Raw genomic sequence first — 16,479 nt, 5'->3', positions numbered from 1 at the left:
AAATGATTCACGCACAATATCTGCCCCATGAAAAAAAGTCTCTCCCCCCCACTGATGACTGCCCTCCCTGATGACCCCCGATGAACATGGCACTGGGAATCCCCTCCCCCTCCCGCTGCACTAGTGAAAATCAATAGGAGGGTTGCCCATTCCCATCTGCCATGTCATCTCTCCCCCATGCAAGGAAAAAAAATGGCAGGAGGGATGCCCACTCCTTCCTGCCATGGTGACTCTCCCCCCCACCACCAGTGAGAGAGAATAGGCAGGAGGGATGCCCACTTTCCTCTTGCCATGCTGATCCCCCCCTCCCATGCAAGAGAAAATTGGCAAGAAGAATGCCCCACCATCCCCTACCCTGCCCTTTCCCCTTCACCATAAAAAAAGGCAAGAGGGATGCCCACTCCCTCCTGCCACCGGATGCTTCCCCAAACCCCCCCCCCTCCAGTCCTTTTTCTGAAGATGGAAGCAGGGGGGAAGCACGGTCCCTCCACCTTCAAGGCCCACTGATCCAAAATGGTGGGCCTTCCCTCCTCGCTATATCATGTGATGCATGGGGAGTGGCCTAAGGCCCTGATTAGCTCAGACATGGGGAGGGGCCTTAGGTGTCTGAGCCAATCAGGGCCTTAGGCTCCTCCCTCTGTAGGTAAAGGCGATTGTCGTTAAACCAGTCAAAACTGATTTAGCAATGATAGATGATTGCTGACTTTAGTGCATCTGGCCCCAGGTATGTTCTTTTCCCTGATTGGCTGTGTGCTTCTTATAGTTCTGGACTTGTGTAAACCAGTTTTCTGACTAAGGCTTACTGAACCTGCTTTGGCTCTAGATTTTGAATCTACCTATTCTGGTTTATCAGAGTTTTCCTATTCTGATTTTAGGTGACCAGATTTTGATCTAAGAAATAATAAAAAGGTATTTTGCTGTCTGGATCCAGTCTGAGAAGTATTTTTAGGCAGTACTTTATCTCTCTGCACTAACCTGGGATATGCAGTGGGTTTGTGCTGCACAGGAATCTGTGCCAATCTGCCTGTGTTTTTATCTGCCTCTGGCTTCTGCAGGACCTTCTTAGTGCTCACAAGGTCTTCCCTGTGACAAGCTATGTAGGGACGCCATTCTGTCATTCTGAAACAGGGCAAGATTGGCACACTGACTTCACCGCCTCTGTGAAAGAATTCTGAGCTCCTGTGAAAGAATTATGAATTATTCCCATTCCCTCTCCCCTCATTAAGGAAAGTGTTAGCACTTTGTGACAGAATGCTGAGGCATTCCCCCCTCCTTTCTTGTCACAAGACTCCTGTCACATATTAACCCTTATCTTAATCAAGCAGTCCTTATTTGGAAAGGACATCAGCTGACAGGCATTGAGGATGTGCAAAGACTCAGGTGCTGTCCACGTGTTAATCAGGCCCTTGTCTAAGTGCTGAGTTGGAGGGTGATCACGAGGTAAAGCACGAGGCAAAGGGCAGGTGATCAAGATGTAGAAGCAGGGCCGCCATCAGGGCAGTACTACCAGTCCTGCATTCAGGGGCCCGGAGCATAGTTCAGGGTCGCAAGCATAGTCTCCTCTCCTTCTCCTTACCTGCCCTGCCACAGCACACAGCCGACCGGAAGTCTTCCCGATGTCAGCGCTGACGTCGGAGGGAGGGCTTAAGCAAAGTCCTCCCTTCCTCCAACGTCAGCGCTGACATCGGGAAGACTTCCGGTCGGCTGCTTGCGGCAGGGCAGGTAGGGAAAAGGCAGTCGTGTAACGAAGGGGGGAGGGGCGGTCCACCCCGGGTGCAGCCATGGGGGGGAGTGGTCTGCCCCGGGTGCAGTCATAGGGGGGAGTGTGCACAGCCGGTCAGGTCCCCTTAGCCTTGTGGCGCTTCCCCCGACCGACCGACAACAGGCCCGGCCGACAAACCTCCCTGCCCTGTAGCAGCGAATCTAAATTACCTTCTTACAGCAGCTTCAATACTCCAGCTGCTGTAAGAAGATAATTTAGATTCGCGGCTACAGGGCAGGGAGGTTTGTCGGCCGAGCCTGTTCTGTTGTCGGTCGGGTGGGGAAGCGCCACAAAGGTAAGGGGCAGGGAGGGAGAAAGGGAGGAAAGATGGAATGGAGAAGAAAAGACGCTTAAGGGAAATGGGTAAAACTGAGGGGGGAGAAGGCCGCGGAAAGCACTGGGGAAGACAAAGGGGTGGAGAAGGACGCTGAAAGGACATGGGGAAGACAAAGGGGTGGAGAAGGACGCTGAAAGGACATGGGGAAGATGGGAGGGGGGTGAGAAGGACGCTGAAAGCACATGGGGAAGACAGAGGGGGAGAAGGACCCTGAAAGGACATGGGGAAGACAAAGGGGTGGAGAAGGACGCTGAAAGGACATGGGAAGATGGGGGGGAGAAGGACGCTGAAAGGGCATGGGGAAGACAGGGGGGGAGAAGGACGCTGAAAGCACATGGGGAAGACCGAGGGGGGAGAAGGACGCTGAAAGGACATGGGAAAGACAGAGGGGGAGAAGGACGCTGATAGGACATGGGGAAGACAGGGGGGAGAAGGACACTGAAAGCAAATGTGGAAGACAGAGGGGGGAGAAGGATGCTGACAGGACATGGGGAAGATGGGGGGGAGAAGGACGCTGAAAGGAAATGGGGAAGAGAGAGTGGGGAGAAGACACTGGCAGGGAAGAAGACAGAGATGCCAGACTATGGGGGGACCAGAGGGAAGAAGATGGGTGCCAGACCAATTTGGGAGGGGGGAGAAAGGGAGAGGCACAGTAATAGAGCAAATGGAAGACGCAGAAAGAAGAGAGACAGTGGATGGAAGGAATTAAATGAGAACATGAGGAAAGCAGAAACCAGGCAACAAAGGTAGGAAAAAAATTCTTTTTTTTTTTTTTTTGCTTCAGGATAAAGTAGTATATTAGTTGTGTTGATAAAAATTTATAAACATTAGAGGCTCTGGTAGAAACCCGTTTACAAAGTATGTATTCTTCCCAATTAATATTTCCAAATTAATAAAGTCTTTTTGCTTATTTTAAAATGGGTTTCTACCAGAGCCTTTAATTCAGTAGCATAATTAAATGAAATAACTATTTCTGTAGTTTATAGGGACAGGCGGGGACGGAGGGGATTCCTCGCGGGGACGGGCGGGAGTCCTCATGGGGACGGGTGGGGACGGAGGGATTCCTCAAGGGGACGGGTGGGAGTCCTCATGGGGAAGGGTGGGGACGGGTGGGACTTTGGTGGGGACGGGTGGGATTTCTGTCCCCGCGCAATTTAAACACCCACCTTTCTTCCTCCATCCCATGCACCTTTCTTCCTCCATCCCATAACACACACAGCCTGGTGGTGATGATTATCAGATTGATTCATGAATATATAATGATGTTATGAGTGTGCACCTCTTCCTTCCCATCCTCCTTAGCATGTCACATACATGCTGTATGTGAGATGCTGAGGAGGATGGGAAGGAAGAGGTGCACACTCCTAACATCATTATATATTCATCCATAGCTGCATGTTAATGATGTGCTCATATGCACTTATTTATCATCATAACATATACATCATCATTAACATGCAAATGTGGATGTGTAAGGACAGGCTGAGGAGGATGGATGGGAAGGAAGGAAGGTGCACATATCAACATATCATACATTTTTAACATGCATGATGCAGCTATAGGCAAGCTGAGGAGGATGGGATCATACAGATGTGTATGTTCAGATATGCGCTCAGATGTGTAGTTTTTTCTGATATATTTATTAAGCTTACAGTATTTATAAAAACACATTTAATACTTGTTACAAAAAATATTGTGCAATTGTGATCTACTTCTGGCCTACAAAGGTCAAAAGAAATCCTTAACTGAGATTTTACATTCAAAAGTGAATTATAGCTACTAGCACTATTATTTATTAGTTATTTATTATGCAGATGTTTGTTATTAGTTCAGTATTAGACATATGTTAGTTTAGAATAGATAGGTATAGATTAGTTTAGGTTAGGTTAGGGCCCTGCTGAAAGAGTCTACCTTGACGTGGTTGCAGGCTTACAAATCTTTTGGTCAAAGAGTGCGGCGACAGAGAAAAGTATGTGTGTATTCGGCCCATGGAAGAAGGGGGGGTCGGGGGGGGAAGGGGTGCATGGGGGGCCCAATAGGATTGCTCAGTAAGGGGCCCAGAAATTTCTGATGGCGGCCCTGTGTAGAAGCATGTATCATTGTATCCACCAATCATTAGATGTGTAACGAGGGAGTTACTATGATGTCATTAGTTTAGAAGCATAATAAAAAGGGACTTGGAGCTAGCACCTGGCAGCGCCTCCTCCCGACTCTAAGACTGTGTGTGTGTGTTTCCTGTGTGAAATTCCTACAAAGCTGCACCTTGAATACTGTGTGCAGTTCTCTGTCCTTATGCATCTTTAAAAAAGATATACTGGAATTAGAAAAAGTACAGAGAAGGGTGACAAAAATGATAAAAGGGATGGGAGACTTTCTTATGAGGAAAAGCTAAAGAGGCTGGGGCTCTTTGGCCCGGAGAAGAGATGGCTCAGGGGAGATATGATAGAGGTCTATAAAATACTGAGTGGAGTGGAATGGATAGATGTGAATCACATGTTTACTCTTTCCAAAAATATTAGGACTAGGGTGCATGTGATGAAGCTACTAAGTAGGAGATTTAAAACAAACTGGAGAAAATATATTTCTCCGCTCAATGTGTAACTAAACTCTGGAATTCATTACCAGAGAATGTGGTGAAAGCAGTTAGCTTAGCAGGGTTTAAAAAAAGGTTTGGGTAATTTCTTAAAAGTCCATAAACCATTATTAAGATGGACTTGGGGAAATCCATTGCATATTCCTAGGATAAGCAATCTGTTTTACTCCTTGGGATCTTGCCAAGTATTTGTGACCTGGTGGGCCACTGTTGGAAACAGGATACTGGGCCAAGGAAACCAAGGCTTAATATACTGGTGCCTAAGTTTCTGACGCTTACCTTGAGTTAGGTATTGTGGTAGACTAGCCTGGTTTTGGTAGGCTAGCCTGGATTGCTAGGAGCAATTAGCACACAAACACCTTTCACAGACACAAAAAACACTTTGATTTATTGTTTGCCTCACCCCAAACAAAGAATATAGCTGGTTTACCTCAGGCAGCTGCCTATGTCTAGGAAAAACTTGAGAGTTCCTCTTTCTCCCTCAGGGACCTCTCTAGAATGTACCCAGCCTAGGTAGAAATACCTCTCTCCTGTGAGTCCCGCCCCTGTGACTCAACACTGAGCCCCAAAGTTCAGGGTATTCTGGGACATGTAGTCCATTCTCTTTCTGATTAGCATTCCCTGCTGCCCGGGGGTATAATATTTGCATGGGGGAGGGAAAATCCCTTAATCTGTCATTGGTACCACTAGATGCAATTCTATAAACAGCGCCTAACTTTGAATGACACATACTAGGTGCCATTTCCCTAGATGCCTACCTATGTAAGTGCCATTTATAGAACCAGGTCCTTTGTGTATACTTAAAATTTTAGGTGTCCAAATTAATTGACTGTGTGCTCACAAATGCAAATAGCCTTCTTTTTGTTGGATTGGTTCCCCCATAGGTTAATACAGTGACTCTTTGATGGAGGGTTGGCATGCTAGCCTTTTCCCTGTTCTGTCCTAGTTGCGTTAAATTTCTCAGAACTACCTGGCTAAGAGAAAGTTAATGCATAGGGGAGCATGTGACCTAGAAGCGCATTATCCCTCTTTATTTAAATAATTAGCATGTACTTAATTTGCTCCCTAATCACACAGCAGCAGCAAACGTTTTGGTGCACCACCAACTTAAGCAGTGGGCCCATACCTTCAGGCACAGAAGAAGAGGCAAGAGATTGTATGAGGGTCCTGGGTGAAGAAGGGAGGTGGGGGCAGAGAAATTCTGTGCAGCCTAGGGCTTCTTGTTCCCTTCATCCTTGCCATTCCTTCACTTGAGCTTCTCTAGACATTCTCTGTTGCCAATCACTCAAGCAGTTTCTCATCTAGTCCATCTTAGGTTTCTCCTCCAGTCTGATCCCTATTATCTCTTTCTCATTAAATATCTCTACGGGTCTCTTTCCATCCTTGTCTTGAAAGCTATCCATCGAGAATTTGCATGAGAAAGTTTGTCATATATCAGGTTTCCAATGTATGTAGCTCTACCTCATGTATATTCATAATGAATATCCTAAAAACAAGCCTAGTTAAGTGTATTACCAGGACAGTAGAGAGAATGAACCTCCTACTTACCTTGCACTTCCAGTGTGGTCCCGTTCCCTTGCTGTACTCTATATGGTGGTGGTATTTCTCTGGTGACTTTGCAGATGAATAACCCAGAATCCTCCTTGCTGATGTTATCAATTTTCAGCAGAAATCTAGGGTTATCCCAGCTACAGTTGGTCCACTTCCAATTGACCAAGCTATTCATGCAACAGTTAGAGCTCTTCTGAAGGTAAACTGAGATGTGGCAGTGCAGACTCAAATTCCCTTCTCGGATCCACTCCAGCTTGATTTTTTCTGTGTTCTTGCTGAAATGTATTTCACAGGTCATTTCAACTGATTTGCCTAGAGACGACTGGATCAAAGGAGGACTTTGGCTCACATTCAGAGTCCTGGAGATTTCTATTAAAACTACACAAGCAAAAGATAGACAACTTAAATACACATTTACAACCTCTACAGAAGAAGGAATGATTACTGGTATTTGATTTGGCAGTGGTTACACACACATGGATCCTAGTCCCAGCTCAAAGGTACCCCCATCTTGGCAGGGGCACCAGCACCCACCCTCCTCTCCGCCCCTACCCCTCCCCCCACCACCACTGCGCACACACTTGCCCCTTCCCTTCCCCCATACCTCTTTAATATTTACAATGCAAGCAGCAACCTCAACCTGCTGCTCGCACCAGCATCAGCTCTTCCTCTGATGTCACTTCCTGGACCTGCGCCTAAGAAGTAACATCAGAGGGAGAGCTGGCACCGGCAGCAAATTGGTGATGCTGTTCACGCCAGGAACATTAAAGAGTTACGGGGAAGGAAAGGGGGGCATCCACATGACAAGAGGGGGCGCCTCTCACTCTCGCTACGTCACTGCCTGCATGTGGGTACAATGGGATTAGGATGGGGTTTAGAAGGTTCACATGTTCCATTACAGGGGTAGTGGTTAGAGGGGGGTATGGACCTGAGTCCCCATATCTTTGGTTCACTACACCATACACCAGGCTTCTCCAGGAACCTGCTTGCTGCTCTACTAGGACTGGCTATAACATCTGAAGCTGTCAGACAGGCAGGCAGGCATGTACTGTGTTATTCACATCTTCGAGGTTGGGGGGGGGGAACAGGCTTTAATCCCTCCAGTGGTCATCTGGTCATTAACCACCTTTTTGGCACTTATTCATTGTTAAAACAGGTCTAGCAACAAACATCTAAATTGTGCCCTGGACATATTTTAAATGTTTGATTACGGCAGAAAAATGTCCAGGTCATAAGCCCATCCTAGTCCCACCCATATCACACCTCTAGCATAACTATTAATCTAGAAAATAGGTTTCAAAATAGCAAATTGGAAGAGTTTGGTGAAAAAAAGGTTCATCTGCCTGTTTATATGCCACTTTTTGGACATCTTTCTTAAAAAAAAAAAAGAGCCCTATATTCTGTTCCGCATGTACTGGTTCCTTAGCGACCAGGAGCCCAGTGAGCGTTTCCTATAAAGTGACCCATTATCAGCTTATCAGTTCACTTATACTGACATGGATACCATTCATCTGTAACCAGAAGCTGTGTGAGCTGATTATTCTGCTGGCATCATGCTAAAGATATCTATAGTATCCTATTTCTTGGTTTGTAGTCTATGCACATTTATCATCCAAAAGTACAAAAGAACTCAAGAGGTACAATGTAGATTAAAAGTTGACCACTCTTCCTGGGAATAAAAGAGTGAGCAGATGGATCTTTGAATTTGTATTAGGACTTATTGTTTTGCTTTCACTGCAGCTATTTGGAGAGAATGACACCGTGACAGAATTAATGTAACCAGGGTTAAAAGTTTAATAGTTACCTGAGTGAAAAAAACAGGGTTTACAGAAGATTTTGAAGGGTTTTTGAAGCAGAGAGGATCTGGAATGTAAGAACTGTTTTCTTCTTATTTTGAGAGGTTTAGTTTGTGTATTGTTTGTATTGGTGCAGTTTTGGTTTTCTGTTGCTGATTTCCTGCACAGGTTTGCTGTCCTAGTGCGGAGATCAGCATCAGCTGTATGAACCTTCTAACTGTCAGATTGGATCTGTGTGGAGTTGGTTTAGTTTCTGTGCCTTGTGAGAAGGTAATTATGGTGGTTTTATTTAAATTTGAGAAGGATTGTGAAATTCTGGTTCTGGTTTGAAGTTTGGTATTGATGTGAAATTTTTCTGAGAGATTCTCTGTGAAGCAAAGCTGTGGAGCTGAATGGTGAAGCTATTTTATGAGATGTCCTGTGAAATATTTTGAGAGATCCTCTGTGAAGCAAAGCTGTGGAACTGATTTGGAAGGTTTTCCTGGGAATATATTCTGTAAAGGTTATCAGTAAAGGTTATTAATTGATAGGGGTAAAAGATGTGTGTGTATATATATCTATATAAAATGTTTAGTGAGGGTATGATTATTGTGGTTGTTGTATAGAAAATTCTGGGGAAGGAAATAGTATAGGGAACATCAATTATTTATTTATTTTTTTAGCTTAGAAGTTATTTTAGGAAATTTGGGGGTTATTAGATTAGGATAGGATTTTCCCTTATTGGTTTGTTTAAGTCAGAGTAGTAGGTTGGTTCCAGCAAGAGAGAGTCTGCTAGCAAGAGATTCTGCTAGCAACCGCCTACGTGGTACCCCTACATAGAAAGAACATAAAGCCTCAAATACACAAATCTGGGGAAAAAGAAGAACTTTACAGAGGGGAAGTAGAATTTCTTTGTTTAGATTTGATATACAGCATTTGTTTATTAAATTTTATTTCTATTTCAAATTTAGAGTCTTTAATGCTTCTTTATATTTATTTTATTATATGTTTAATAAATATTTTTATTCCAAGGTTATACCATATTATTATATATTATTATTTTGTTTATGTAATTCACTCCTTCTCCTGGGAAAAGGTATCAATTTAACCCTCATTGTTCACGACTACAAAACAAATCTTATTTCAAGAGGGATACCTTTTACCTCAGTCTGAGAAGGAGGGGCTTACATTAATCACCGTTCCTGTCCCCGCAGATAACTGTGGGAAACAATCTTATGTCATTCTTTAGTGCCTCTCTCAACCTCGGTCCTTCTACACCAGCATTCTTCAATGCAAGGCTTGAGGGTCAGTGGGTGTGCCCATTCAGACTCCAATTCTTCCCTCTCTCCTTAAAAATGACATGGAAATGGTTTCCTGCAGGGACGGAAACGGTGATGAATTTTGTAACTGTCATTCACCATCGCTCAGAAGTTGCCACCCTAGGTGATTCCCTAGCTTGCCAAATGGTCAAGCCAGCCTTGCTGTATTGATCCCTGGACTTAGAGGAACTGGAACAACTTATATCTCTAGAACCCCAACAGGGCTACTATCCAGCCCCATAGGAAAAACCTGGAGAAATAGAGGCAGGAGAGAAAGATTTATGGCAATTAGATACATGTCATCCAGACTTTGTATAAGTCTGAGAGCAGAGATCTTATGCCAGGTTTTAAAGAAGTAGGCAGAAAAGCAGACAGAAAAAAAGACTCCAAACTCAGAGCAAGCAGAAAAAGCAGAGATGGCGACGCCCATTGTGGCATCTATGGAGTTTTTACTTACCTAGAAAACAGAGAAGTAGGAAAGATATTCCTGGCCAACCCATGGCACCCAAGTTCTGGTCTGCATCCAGGGAAGATCAGTTTGGTTGACCTTCTCAATTACTTTTCTTCTTGTGTTTCTTCCTAACAGCGCAGAACAGAGGTAATTCATAGGGGGCTTCCACCTATATCTCTTGCCGAGTTCAAACCACAGTTCCACCACAAGCGAGATGCTGCTTTCCTGCTTCAAGATTCAGGCTGCTAAGAATCTGAGCTTATATGGCAAAAGTGTGAGATCTGCACCTTACAAGACCTTCTTCACCACAACAATTGGATGGCTTGTGAAGAAATATGTAAAAAGTATAATTTACCAGAGACCAATATTGTAAATAGTTGCAACTAAAACTATCCCCCTTTTTTACGAAACTGTGATAGCAGTTTCTAGCGCAGAGAGCCACGCTGAATGGCTCGCGCTGCTTCCGACGCTCATAGGAATTCAGTGAACGCCGGGAGCAGCGTAGGCCATTCAGCGCAGCTCCCCATGCTAGAAACTGCTGTCGCAGTTTTGTAAAAGGAGGCCTATGTATTAATGCAGTAATTCCAAATGCACTAAAGTTAAAGATTACACTGGATCTCTTCCTTCAAAGTTTTACTGTTAACATCTCAAAGGTGTAGTATCTAAATGGTATGAACTACTGCGCCAAGCGTTACCTGTGTCCATATCAACGCTGATGCGTGCTTGACAGCCTGACTTAGACATACCTGCTAATGATGGAATATGGCAAGAAGTGTGGACCAGAACATTTAAGTTGATTAGATCGGCCTCAATCCTTCAGTCAATATACTTTTTTTTGCATCGGGCTCATTGGACCCCGCAAAAGATTATATTGTCACATAAAGCCTCTAATCTATGTTGGTCCTGTGAGAAATCAGTGGGTACACTATCCCATATGATTTTTCAATACTCTCTGCTTACTGGCAAGGAGTTTGGAGCCAGAGGCAAACAACAACAAAAAAATCCAACAGTGTCTGCAGTACAGAAACAACAAGCAAAAACAAAAAATGCAGACAATATTAAATGCGGTAGCTAACACCATCTTTTTACAAACCAAAAGACCCAACAAGGTCCGTGTTTTGGAAAACAGACCTAAGATATACAATAAATACATTTTGAAAACATATGGTGTGCATAAGTGGTCATGAAAATTCAGTGAATCCTTGAGTGAATGTTAGTGCTCAAAATCTTACAAAATAGAAACATAGAAATAGACGGCAGATAAGGGCCTTCTTGTACCGCACAAACTTTAAGGCATGATCTCAATTTATAAGAAAATTTTATACAGATAAATCAGCACTGTACACACAAAAAGGTTTATAAAGTTTCCCTCACTGTGTCTGTACAGCACTGTATATATCTAGTTGGGGCTATACACATCATAGTAATAATACTATACTTGGCACATTCAGGAAGGAACAGGGTACTTAAATGTTCCAAAACTACCCACACTCTCTGTCTCCCACTTCCTCGTGCACTAAAAGCAAGCAGATAGTCTGCAACATCACAGGAGATCACAAGGCAGTGGCCTCATTTCAGAGAAAACGCAGTGGCACAGATATCACGGTCCCAAATCCACCGCATAGTCAATGCATCCTTCACCTACTCAGAGCTGCACACTGACACTGTGTAACAGAGCCTGCCTGAACTTAGCAAAAGAGAAGAAACAGAGATAAAGGAAAAGAGGCAAATGACAGCAAGAAGAGGACATTAAGGGCTCCTTTTACTAAGCCGCGTTAGGGCCTTAACGCGCGGAATAGCGCGCGCTAAATTGCCCCGCGCGCTAGACCTTAACGCCAGCATTGAGCTGGCGTTATTCTAGAAGCGTAGCGTGCAGTTTAGCGCGTGGTAATTTTGTGCGTGCGCTAAAAACGATAGCGCACCTTAGTAAAAGGAGCCCTAAATGTGTGAGAATGGAAGAAGGGAACCAAGACAAAAGATCAGCAGGTAGAGAAAACTAAATGTGGAAGAGAGAGGATAAAGGAAGAAGAAAAGAAACAGAAATATGAGAAAGATAAAAACAGAAAGAAGAGGTTACTAAACTTGAGAATAGAGGAAGAAGAGATGGAACAGGAATAATAGAAAAGAGACGAACAGTAAGAAGCAGAAACTAAGAGCTAAATTCACTAAGCAAACCGATCATGTACTGATTGGTTTGCGACCCGATTTCCCTCCGACCCAATTCACTAACCTGTGTACCGATCCGATTCTGATCCGTGCATGCAAATGAGGGGTAACGGCATGCAAAGTAGGCAGGGACGCGATTCACTAAAAAAAAAAAAAAAGAGGGACACTGACTGGGCTGATAAGTGACTGCTGAGGACCAGTCGTTCAGGTCCTTTCCGACTGCCCTGCCTTCAGCCCCAATCTCCTGCTCTCAGCCCCGAACTCCTGCTCTCGCCCCGAATCTCTCCTGCTTTCACCCCTGATCTCCTGCTCTCGCCTCGAATCTCTCCTGCCACCCCGACTCTCCTGCCCTTCCCCACAGTGCAAGCCCAAAGTTTGAACCCACAGGCTTAAAGCGGGTCAAAACCACGGGCTTGCAAAAAAAGAGTTTCCTGCTGATAGCATGCACAGACCATCTATAGGCAAGGAAGATGGTCTGTGCATGCTCAAGGATCGCTTTTTAGCGATCCGTGCGGTCGTGGGGGGCATGCCAATGATCGCCCCCATTTGCATGCAGGCCTTTAGTGAATTCGTCAGCCTGCATGCAACGGACACGGATAGAAGATTAGTGAATCTAGCCCTAAATGTGAGGACAGAGAAAGAAAAGAAACAGGAATATGAAAAAAGAGATAAAAGAACAGCAAGAACATGACACTAAGCATGTGAGAATGGAGGAAGAAGGAATAGAAATAATGGAACAGAGACAAAAGAACAGTAAGAAGAGGAAACTAAACATGTGAGAAGAGAATAAGAGCTCTCTCAAGGGCCCCTTTGTATTATACCTTGAACATATTCAAATAGAGTACAGAGCAGAGTAAGATGCTCCTGCTAACTGCCTCCATATGCAATCCTTACTTGTTTTGCCTTTGGCTAATTTTTTTCCCTATGAACGCCTAAACAAAGCAGTCTCTGTGTCTGAATTCAAGAAGGCACGGGATAGGCATGTGGAATCTCTCAGAGAGAGAAAGAGATAATGGTTACTGCGGATAGGCAGACTAGATGAGCCATCATGTTTCTATGTTTCTTAAAGGGAAAGCAATAGGTTCCACTAGGCCTGCCTCAGGCCCCTGAATGTGTGTAAAACAAAAGGTAGGGATCCACAGCAGAAGAACATTATCAAAAAAGAAGATCCAGTGTAAACAACAGGAAGTGTAAAATACTTTATTATTTTATAGATACAAAATGCCTGTTCTGCCACTAATTTCTGACAGGTGGGATGATCAGTAACACTCAGATAAGCACCCAGACAATATAAAGCATAAACAATAACACTTTATTATACATATATATATATATGATAAGAATTAAATACCTTCACCGTATCCCAAGCAAACACTCCCTTCACAATTGGAGAATCCATACAATTGATAGGTGAGTGGACACGGGAGACTGACCCTTTAGCCTCGTGGCTTCTTTTCCTGTAGCCGGCTAGGATTCTAGCTTCTAGGAGCAGAATTCCGTCCTTATAAGCTGCTGAGTTAAACAGCTGGTCCTGCAGTAACAGCGTCCTTTGATTCAGGCACACCCCAGGTCGGTCCCTTTGAAGTTGTTTGGACAATATTCAGGTCAAAGAGGTCAAAATGTCAGATAAACAGACTTGTGGATTCATGTCGGTAGCATGCTGAATTTCAGTTACCCCCCTGGCCAGTTCCTTTGTTTGGATAACATTCAGGTCCCATCTGGCGTTACTGTCCTTTTGAGGTTATTAATGAGGTGTTGCAGGGACTGGTAAACGGCTGGTCTTGCTCTTTTGTTCTCTGTTTTGATAACACCCAGGTCTGTCCTTACTGATGTTATTTGAGCGGTACGCAGGCAACTGAAGTCAGGGAAAAGCTGCTGGGTTCTTAGTAAAGCATTTGATGTTGTCAAGGTAACACTAAGGTCAGGAGTTCAGGTAAGCAGACTTTAGGATACATATCATTAATATTCTGAACATGTCAGTAAGTAATATGCTGAACATGTCAGTAATATGCTGAGGTCACGTATTATACTGAGTCCATTTACCTCCTGGGCATAACAATGCCCAACGTGCTCATGTTTTGAAAATTCTTCATCAGGGGTGTAACCTGTGGTGCAGATGAACTCAGAGAGTGTGGTGCAGTGGTTAAAGCTACTGCCTCAGCACTGAGGTTCTGGTTCAAACCCATGCTGCTTCTTGTGACCCTTGGCAAGTCACTTAGGGCTAGATTCACTAAGCCCACTGATCCTACCCGATCCATGGGTGATCCGAGGGAGGCTGACTGATCCACAATGTGCCCTCATGCAAATGAGGGCAATCGGAGGCACGCCCCTCACCGACGATACAGATCACTGGAGAGAAACCTGGAAACATGCGCAGACTATCTACTTTGCCTGTAGATGGTCTGCGCATGCATTTGCTGTCCGTGCTTTGTTTTTACTCGCGAGCCCATGGTTTTAACCCGCGGGTTTAAAGCTGGTTAAAACCATAGGCTCGCGCTACAGGGAAGGGCGGCAAGCAGGAGAGTGGGGGCAGTGAGCAGGGCAGCAAGCAGGAGGGTTGGGGCACAGAGTGGGAAGCCAGCAAGAGTCAGGGCAGAGAGAGCGGGGCAGCAAGCAGGAGAATTGGGGTAGGAAAATGGCGGCAGAGAGCAGGAGATGCTTTACTGAAGTCATCAGAGAGTCGAGGCAGAGAGCAGGAAATGCTTTACTGAAGTCGGCAGAAAGAGCGGGGCGGCAAGCAGGAGAATTGGGGCAGAGAGCAGTGCAGCCAGAATTGGGCAGAGAGGGGGGCGACCAGCATAAAAGAGTCGGGGCAGAGAGAGCAGGGCAGGGCAAGCAGGAGAGTTGGGGCAGACAGCAGGGTTTTTGCTCAAGTGACTGGTCCTCACTAGTCACTTGTTTTTGGATGGGCCAACCCAGTCGATGTGCCTTCTTTAGTTTAGTGCAGTGATTCCCAACCCTGTCCTGGAGGAACACCAGGCCAATCGGGTTTTCAGGCTAGCCCTAATGAATATGCATGAGAGAGATTTGCATATGATGGAAGTGATAGGCATGCAAATTTGCTTCATGCATATTCATTAGGACTAGCCTGAAAACCCAATTGGCCTGGTGTTCCTCCAGGACAGGGTTGGGAACCACTGGTTTAGTGAATCGCATCCTTCCTACTTTGCATGCCGTTTCCCCTCATTTGCATGCGCGGATTGGAGGATGATCAGCACAGAAGTTAGTGAATCGGTTCGGAGGAAAATCGGGTCAGTACACAGTCGCAAACACGATCGGTGGGCTTAGTGAATCTAGCTCTTAATCCCCCCATTGTCCAGGTACATTAGATCAGTGGTTCCCAACCCTGTCCTGGAGGAACACCAGGCCAATCGGGTTTTCAGGCTAGCCCTAATGAATATGCATGAAGCAAATTTGCATGCCTATCACTTCCATCATATGCAAATCTCTCTCATGCATATTCATTAGGGCTAGCTTGAAAACCCGATTGGCCTGGTGTTCCTCCAGGACAGGGTTGGGAATCACTGCATTAGATAGATTGTGAGCTCACCGGGACAGACAGGGAAAAAGTCTAGGGTTACCATAGGGCTTCAGAAAAAGGAGGACGGATTGAGACACACGGGTTTTACTTCCATTTGTTTCAATAAAAGTAAAGCCCAGATGTCTCTATCTGTCCTCCTTTTTCTGGAGCCATACAGGGGTAGGGAACTCCGGTCCTCGAGAGCCAGATTCCAGTTGGGTTTTCAGGATTTCCCCAATGAATATGCATGAGATCTATTTAATGCACTGCTTTCAATGCATATTCATTGGGGAAATCCTGAAAACCCGACTGGAAATACGGCTCTCGAGGACCGGAGTTCCCTACCCCTGTGGTAACCCTTGAGTACCTGAATAAATTCATGTAAACCGTTCTGAGCTCTCCTGGGAGAACAGTATAAAAAAATTGAATAAATAAATACATGTAGAATCTAGGTACAAATAAAGATCCTCCTTTTCTGGTGGTGTTCCCCAGAGTATGTGACAGATTGATTTGAAGTTCTGCTGATTCAGCTATGAAAAGAGTCCGGATCTAAAAGTGAGGTTTCACTTAGCCCTGTTGGCCCAGGGTTAAGAGGGAGCTTGGCACTGGAGTCGGGTGGTAGAGCAGAATGAACATCACTGTTCAGTGTGGCTGTGGGTGGGCCAAAGCCAATTACCTTCTTTATGGGTTCAGCAATAGCATTGGTGTTGGATGAATCAGCGTGGCTGCTTTGTTAACCCACTTTATAGGTAATAGATAGAAATGAAACAAAAAAAGGAAAATAAGGTGATACCTTTTTTTATTGGACTAACTTATAAGCATAGCCAGAACTGATTTGTCCTCTCGCCAGGGCCGCCCCTTCCAGACCACTTGGGAACCGTTTTGAACTACTTTGACCCCTCTGGCTCGTAGCCGGATACTTAATTGATGCTTTTTGTTGTGCTTATCCTTTTGTTTCATTTTATGTATAACTTGCTCTTTGTTTCTTTTTGGGTGATTGGAAGG

At 44.9% G+C, this 16,479-nt stretch overlaps 1 protein-coding gene across 6 annotated transcripts in view; it reads right to left on the bottom strand.

Annotated features, from left to right (window-relative positions):
- Positions 1-13,465, bottom strand: part of LOC117365766 (cytotoxic T-lymphocyte protein 4-like) — a 58,360-nt gene extending 44,895 nt beyond the window's left edge. For 5 of the 6 annotated variants that reach the window (XM_033956555.1, XM_033956557.1, XM_033956558.1 and 2 more), the window contains exons 1-2: positions 9,795-10,052; positions 6,241-6,621 (exon numbers count right to left, since the gene is read on the bottom strand). In XM_033956555.1, coding sequence (XP_033812446.1) covers positions 6,241-6,621; positions 9,795-9,837 — 424 coding nt within the window. In that variant the 5' untranslated portion in view covers positions 9,838-10,052. Of the gene's footprint in view, positions 1-6,240; positions 6,622-9,794; positions 10,053-13,305 lie in introns of those variants that run through there. The other variant, XM_033956556.1, reaches the window with a different exon arrangement.
- Positions 13,466-16,479: the final 3,014 nt, after the last annotated feature.

The sequence above is a fragment of the Geotrypetes seraphini genome, chromosome 8, assembly GCF_902459505.1.
Source record: "Geotrypetes seraphini chromosome 8, aGeoSer1.1, whole genome shotgun sequence".
NCBI classification, from domain to species: Eukaryota; Metazoa; Chordata; class Amphibia; order Gymnophiona; family Dermophiidae; genus Geotrypetes; species Geotrypetes seraphini.
This window is presented reverse-complemented; position numbering and strand designations above follow the sequence as displayed.